The 8,242-nt window shown below is 19.5% G+C and overlaps 1 protein-coding gene across 3 annotated transcripts in view; it reads right to left on the bottom strand.

Moving 5' to 3' along the window:
* Window positions 1–677: 677 nt before the first annotated feature.
* Window positions 678–8,242, bottom strand: part of LOC102681156 (urea transporter 2-like) — a 21,667-nt gene continuing 14,102 nt past the window's right edge. For 2 of the 3 annotated variants that reach the window (XM_031510506.1, XM_031510507.1), the window contains exon 10: window positions 678–881. In XM_031510506.1, the coding sequence (XP_031366366.1) occupies window positions 684–881 (198 nt within the window). In that variant the 3' untranslated portion in view covers window positions 678–683. Of the gene's footprint in view, window positions 909–8,242 lie in introns of all 3 variants that reach the window. The other variant, XM_031510508.1, reaches the window with a different exon arrangement.

Below are 8,242 nucleotides of genomic sequence, written 5' to 3'. Positions count from 1 at the left end.
CACCCTCCTTTCGCCTCCCCTCGGACGCCTCCTCCGGCGACCTCCCTTTCTGCCCATAGTGCGGTCACCTTTGCCTGTAATCGGGGAGATATCTTTCCTTTCTTTTCTTTTTCTTTTCTTTTTGTTCCTATCTTTGCTCGCGCAAACGGTATTAAGAGGTTTGAGGAAAATTATGTAAAAGAAGAGATTGGCATTGGGAATTGTATCGAATTTGTTCGGTAATGATGCAGTGGATTCTTTTTTAAGGTAATGGATGATGTTTGTGAGATTTTGTTGGGATTTATATCGAGAGGTTTGAGTTGGATGAGAGGATAAAGAGGAAATTAATGAATTTATTTGGTAATGTTGTATTTAGTATTTAATATTTGGTTTTTGGATTCGTTCAAATGAGTATTAGGAAGTTTGAAAAATAAATATGAATTATTATTGAATCTATTCGGAAATGAATAAATAGATTTGATATTTGGTATTTTTAAGATAAGATGAAACGATAAAAGAGGAATTGAATCTACTCGATAGTTTTCGTTTTATTTACTTGGATGAATATTAAAAATTTTGAAAAAGAATGTTTTTCTAAGATGAATGCAGTGATTCGCATTAATATTGTTTGACATTGAATATTTGTATTTAATGAATGCACAAATTTTTTGAACAATAATGATATTATCATAGAAATAATTTATTTATATATGAAAAATTATGTGCATTAAATAAGTGAAATTTATGATTCTATTAATTGTAATAAGTGTTTTATCGTATTGCGAATCATTGGAAATAAAATAAATTTTTACAACTTGACTTTTCCTTAGATTCCTCACGTACTTTAATCTTTTATCCTTGTAGATATCTCCTTTCACTATTTCAGCAGGAACATGTTCAGCCTATAAAAATCAAATCACAGGATAAATCTCCACGTGAGATTTTTTAAATTGTATTATAGAAAAATAACTATCCATATTAATGATTCTATTTTATAATTGATTATAAAAATTCTAAATACACACAAAACACATATCAAATTTTAATTTGCACGCAACGAAATTATTACCGAGGGAATTTTAGTAATTCTGATATTAAAATTAAAAATCAAAAATACGTCAGAATTGATAAAAATATTTAAATTAAAGGAATAATTATATTTATAAAATCCTTTTTTTTTATTTTAGTCTAATTTAGCTTTTATTATATTTAATAATAATGTTAAGAGTTAAATAGTATATAAAAGTAGTATATAAAATATATAGATATAAACTTTGCAAAGCACAATGGTGGAATTCAATGAAGTATTAATTTTCATTATATTAATTAAATATAGAATTTAACTAACTTTTTTCAAACAATTTTTTATTCTTAAATCAGATAATCGAATGTACAAATAATGTGTAAATAAATTATTTCTATTTTAAAATTTTTTCACAATTGTAAACAAAAATTTAACAGATTTCAATATGCCATTTAATAATTTGAAAAATGCGCTATTCTAGGATAAATATTATCATAGAAGAATAAGGAGGAAAATGTCACAATTGTAAAATTATATATTTTTATTCTAATAATCATAATTCTTTCAATATTTTTCTAATTGTGATTATTGTTTGATAATTTTATAATAATTTAATCGCTATATTATAATAACAATTTTATAATAATTTTATAATAAATCGCTATATTACAATAACAATTTATTAAATTAATAATATTTAACAATATGTAAATAATACAAAGTATCTGAAATGTAAGAAATCACTTTAATTGTATTTATTTCAATAAATAAATTAAAGTATAAATAATATTATTTTTCATCATCTTATGTCGAAATGAGAATTGATCATTTTTACACAATAATTTATACAATTCAATTATTTTTCAAAACAACTTAAAAATTTTATAAAAATTAAACGTGCGTAAATCGTGTGCTTAAATTTTTATGAGAAGGCATCCTTTGTTACTATTACGGCGAAGAATTCCAAAACTTTCCACGACTATGTCGTTTATAATTTAATCCTAGCATTCCTTAGACCATAGTATCCTGCGGTATAAACTTTATATCTAACTACGTCACGCAACTTGTGCGTCATGAATAATAAAAGATAATACATAAAAGAAACAATGTTACAGTTTTATTGGAGAAAATCTTTTCAACAAGATCAATTCAAAGAAATATTTCTCCAAATCTTTGAAAATTATTATGATTCAAAATATTTCAAAGTATTTTTAATATTGCAATAAATTAATAAAATATTGCAAAATATATAATTCATGAATAAAAAAAATATTATTATATTATAATGAAGTAATTATGCAATAATTTACTATAATTTGTGATTTTTTTCTTTCAAAATTACATAAAAATGCATTTTTGATAGAATGAAATAAATATAAATTTTTTAAATTAATAAATTAATAAATTAATAAAATATAAATTAATATCAGAATTATAAATCTTTAATAATTTTTTTTTATTTATTGCGATAAACCATAAACCATTTATTGTATACTATATAGCAAAATAAATAAGTGTTGAAAATTTTCATTATAAAATCTTTACAAACAATTGCATATAATTATTATAAAGTACTATAAAATATCGTAAAATAATCATATTATAAATATTTTATTGTCTTTAATACAATAAATATAAACAATTATAACAAGAAAAAATTTTTTCTTTAAGAAATAATATTTTTTTATAACATCTTATAAAATTGCTGTTCATTAATCTAATTCATTATAATTTTTTATAATACTTAATTTTGAAATTTTCATAATTTATTACCTATATTTACTTAACAGTAAACTAAAAATATATAAGCAATAAACTCCTAAATTATTTTATTTCATTTATGAAAGTACAAAAATAAAATGATAATTATTATCATTCTAATAAAGATAATCTAAATAAAAAATTGTTATTTGTAATTTCAATTTTGCAATTTTTTTATATTACGTAAAAAAATATATGTTATTTTGAAAAACATTCTTCTTGAAAAAAGATTTATATCAATTAAAACTTATATAATAAGTAACTTATATAATAACTTAGATAATGTTCATTATATCTGTCCAAAATTAAAAATAATTTAATAAATTGTATATTCAAGATATTTCAATAAAAGAGAATTTCCATTTTTTTTTAATGAAATTATAATATTAATATTAACAAGCATCCAAACTTCAAAAAACTGTTTGTTCTTTCTAACAATTTCGGAAATAAGATCGGAGAGATAAAACGTGAAAAGTATCTCCATTTTTCATTTTAAGTTATCGTTGCTAAAATTATACTTACATGAATGTGAATATTTTTCACCCTACTTTACAATTCTACAAAGTTCACGACGTAGCATATGGTTGATATTAGCCAGTTTTATCGAATATTTTTTTAAAATAAAAAAATCAAAAAATTTCCATATTCTTTTGGAAATTTATTATTATTTTGTTAAATTTTTCTTTTCCTTTTTTATATATTTATTGTGTTCGATTTTTTTTTATTTGATTGATCAAAAAGTATTATTTATTTTTTTCTGAGAAAAAAGAAATCTATTTTTTTATATTTATTATATTTATTATATTTATATTTATTATTATTTAAACTATTATATTATAATAATATAATTAACTATAATATTAAACATTAAACAATATTTTATTAAGTTAAATTTTTATTCAATGAAAATTGGAATTCTATGATGGCCGTCAATATTGTATCCACGGCACGAAATATGTTAATATTGTTCAATCAGAAATTGTATTCTTTAGAATATGACATTGTAGAAATACAAATTTATTCGGTATGGTTATAGATAGAAATTTATCAAGAAAATCATTGCGAAAATAATTTGATTCCAAGAACGAGGTCACATTCATAAATAATACTTTTCTTATCTGAAAAAAAATATAGAAGACAATATTAAGTTCTTGATACACAATTATATGATTCTTCATTTACATTTGAATATTCAAATATCAGAATATTCGTTATAATATTTATTATGCAGAATAATAAAATCTTAATTCAAAGAATAAAAAGTCAGCATATATTTTAATAAAAAAATAAATATTCGTAATATACTAACATGGAAATATTTGATTTTTTTAACAACATGTGTATATTGTCAAGATATTTAAAAATTATAATCAAAAAAATATTAAAAAATTATAAATTATTACGAATCATTAAATATTTCAATTATTTTGAAAATTTAACATAAATAGCAAATTTTATAAAATTTTTATATATATACATTTTATTAAAAAGAAAATAATTTTTATCACTTGTGATATTTTACATTTTATATTATTATTCAAGTAGAAAAATTGATTAAATCAGGCTCTATCTATATAATTTTCGTTTTTAGATGCCAAATTCGAGATATTGTTGAGAATTAAAAATGCAAAGTTGTTCTAGACTTTTGCAAGTTAAACACGAAAACTTCATAGGATTCCTACCTGTTGCCTCATGCCGACGAATGCAGACTAATTAGAGGAAAAAAAAAATTTTTTTTTTAGCATTTAACTCATAATTTGGCACCTAAAATCCTGGCAATGTATAGGAAATAAAAGGATTTTATTTTCTAAAAATAGAAAATTTTCTACTATTTTTTTTAATATCACATTGATTATTAAATTTTTTAAATTAAAAATTTTTTTTAAATTAATCTTCACTTTATGATAAATCTAAATTTAATTTTTTTTAAAACTTAATCTCACAATATAAAATATAACGTTTCTATTAGAAAACATATTTTATTGAATCTATGTAAAACAACAATAAAATTATTATTTTAATTTTTTTAGATCATAATTATTTTGATTAAAAAAATATTTTTTTTACTTTTTTTAAAAATAAATTTTAAAGAAGATTTTAATTTTTTATTTTAAAATTTCACTTTGCAACATATGTTCTCTATGAAATAATGGTAATTCTAAGAGGATTGTTCAGACAATTTTACCAAACTACATACAGGAATTTTTTTATCGTGAAATTAATTTTCAGAAACTTGTTTGAAATCTCTCACGATATAAATGATTAATACAGTAAATAAGAAATTAAAATTTCCAATTACTATATCATTAAAAATTAAATTCGTTACATTTTTATTCAAAAACTCTTTTTATTCAAGATGAATCTAGAAAAAATAATATTTCAAAGGAAGAAATTTATTTATTTATAATAGTATAAAATCACTTTTTATATGTACTGTTTTAAAATGTATTTTGTGGACAGATATGAGAGTTGGACTGATCAATAAAAATAAATAAAAAAAAAAAGTATGTTTTTAATTTATTATATAAAATTCAATCAAATATAGAAATATAGAAATATAATAAATTAATTATGCACAATATTTTATTAATATGTAACAGGAGAAAATAATTAAAATAGAGAGTCAAAATTTTATAAAGAAAAATTTATATTTATCAAATATTATATTAAAAGGTTAATGTAATATTTAAAAATAAAACAAATAAAGTTTTCAAAATAAAAGATTGCTATAAAATATATATATATATTATATTAAATATATTATAAAATATTGTATTACAAAAGAAAACAATAAAAATATACAATACTATTTAAAATTTTATAATGAAAAATTTCAAATATTTATGTATATCAAATGCAAATTAGAAACAAGAAAGATATTTTCTTGGAGGAATATACGATAAACGTATATTAAACCTAAAAAAGGAAAGATATGACAAATGGAGGAAACTTTGATGTCTATTTCATAAATTTGAACATAGCTAACAGATCAACAGCTCTCAATGCGCAATATCGTGCATACTTTTCCAATATTTTCCAAGTTATTCCGTTCTTTGAAAAATCGATCTTGCATGAATAAATAGATATCTTCACTTGCATGATACATTAAAAGGAAAGAAAATAATTCTAATATTTAAAGATTCTAAATATTTAAAGATTTAACGATTAAATACATATTTTCATATTATTATATTAACATTACTTTATTATTAATTCTTTATTAAAATTTGTTGAGAAATATTAAATATTTTATAATGGATGAATTTAATAGTTTAATTAAATTGTTTAATTATTTATGAGAAAGAAGCGAACTGTAGAAGAGAAGAAAGCTAAACTTATTATCATAATTTAGATTATTTCATATTAATTGTATTCTAATTTTTAATTTTTTAACAATAATGAAATATTTTTGATAATTAATTTTAAATCATGCTCAAAATATCGTTAAAAAAATGCAATTTATGTATGTACAATTTTTTTCATTTCTTAAGTCTCATAATACTTTAATTATTATATCTTTTTTTTTAATATCATGCACATTTTTTTACATTTATATGTTTCACTTATACAAACAGTCTATTTTGCAAATTTGAAAATACATTTTCTTTTCAAAAATACAAAATAGAAAAAGATATCTACATATTAGACATACAAGACAATTACAAATAGAAAAGTATTGTTTGTGAGAAGAAATGAAGAATGAGATTCTTTTCATTCAATCTCAGAGTTGTTTATGAACGGAAATTGAGTGGAAAAAGTTAAATCACCTCTGTGAACAGCGTTGAATATCATATATCTATTGTTCTTTCTTTCTGAGATATATTAAAATATCAGAACAATAAATAAAATATATCAATCCTTGTCATTTTGTTGTTAATTTTTGCATGAAATAAAGAATTATTTCGTTCAATATCATATTTATTTCTGAGACATATATATAATTTCGTATTAAAATCAAATGAGCTATTTTTAATTGTACATTGTAGTAATTTTATAGATTAATTTGATAAATTAAATAATATTAATATAATTATATATAATAATATATAGTAATAGACAAATAAAAAAATTTTATTTTTAAATTTGATATATAATTATGAAATTACTAAACCAAATGTTAAATCAAGTAATTATTTAAAAGTTTACTAAATAATTTTTTATTGAAATTAATTTATTCTATAATGAAATAAAATAAATAATCTTATCACAATCTCTGTGAGGAGATTTATATTTTTAAAAAAAATATTTATTCAAATATAGAATGTTAATTAACATCTGCAATAACAAAAATCGAAGGAAGTTACAGATATAAGATTTTTACATAATAAATACATAAAATATAAAATGCAGAAAATAAAATTCTGTAAAATGATGAAAAATGCAAATGAAAATGCAAATGAAATATCATATATATAATATCAAATACAAAAAAATTGTATAAAGTTTGCCATTATCATATATCATATATAATTATATATGATTTGCATATAAAAATTGTATTAGGCAAAATAATTTTTATAAAATAAATTTTTTCGTAAAAATATTTATTAATTTTTATCGGTTGAAAATAAATTTATATTCACGCAACAATGAAAAATTACATGGAAAAAAAAAATTTGCCAAATTTATTTTTTACTGCATAACATCTTTTTCTTTATTCATATTTATACAAATTGTTTTATTTCATCTTTAATAATTTATTTTGTATAAAAGAAAAGAAAAAAATTCATTTTTATTTTTTCACAATAACATTTTGAAAAAAACACGGTACAAAGCTCTGAGTATTCGGTATACCAGAGAATGTAATAAAAGAAGTAATGTAGTTGTTATTCAGAACAAATGAAAAACATCAAATTTACGATGTGGAGCCTATATCGTAAGCTAAAAAAAGCAGCCAAGTAATTTTATTGATCGACTTGGATTCTGGAATACTGACCGTTAAATTGTTGTAAAATCCTATTTATATTTTTATGAGGAATACTTGGTCTTATGACGTGAAATGTAAACATTGATATATTTCTAATTTGACTTTATGTTTCAAGATGTTGCAAATTAATTGCAACATGATTTGAAAAATAGCTTTAAAATTATAATAACTTGATGAATGAAGAAGAAATTAGTATGATATAATAATTAATTGTAATCATATAACAATTTATATTTTACAATAGATATGAGCAAAAAAAAGATACATACCAAAATTGTTAATAAATAAATTCAAAAATGCATGTTATAAAGAAAATCTTTTTATTTTTTCATTACTTTAATTTTTTTTTAGTTAATTCAAAAAAAATTAAAGAATTTTTAAATTATAACTAAAGAAATATAAATTTTATATTGAAATTGTATGTTTTAAAAACAGATTTTATAAAAAAAAATTATTTTATTTTACATTTTTCATATATACATCATGTAAATATATACATATATGCAAATATTGCATTATTTTTTTATTTTATTATTAAACGTCAAGTGTGG

The sequence above is a fragment of the Apis dorsata genome, unplaced genomic scaffold (assembly GCF_000469605.1).
Source record: "Apis dorsata unplaced genomic scaffold, Apis dorsata 1.3 scaffold_233, whole genome shotgun sequence".
NCBI lineage: Eukaryota > Metazoa > Arthropoda > Insecta > Hymenoptera > Apidae > Apis > Apis dorsata.
Note: the sequence above shows the minus strand (reverse complement) of the source record. Positions and strands in the feature narration are given on the sequence as shown.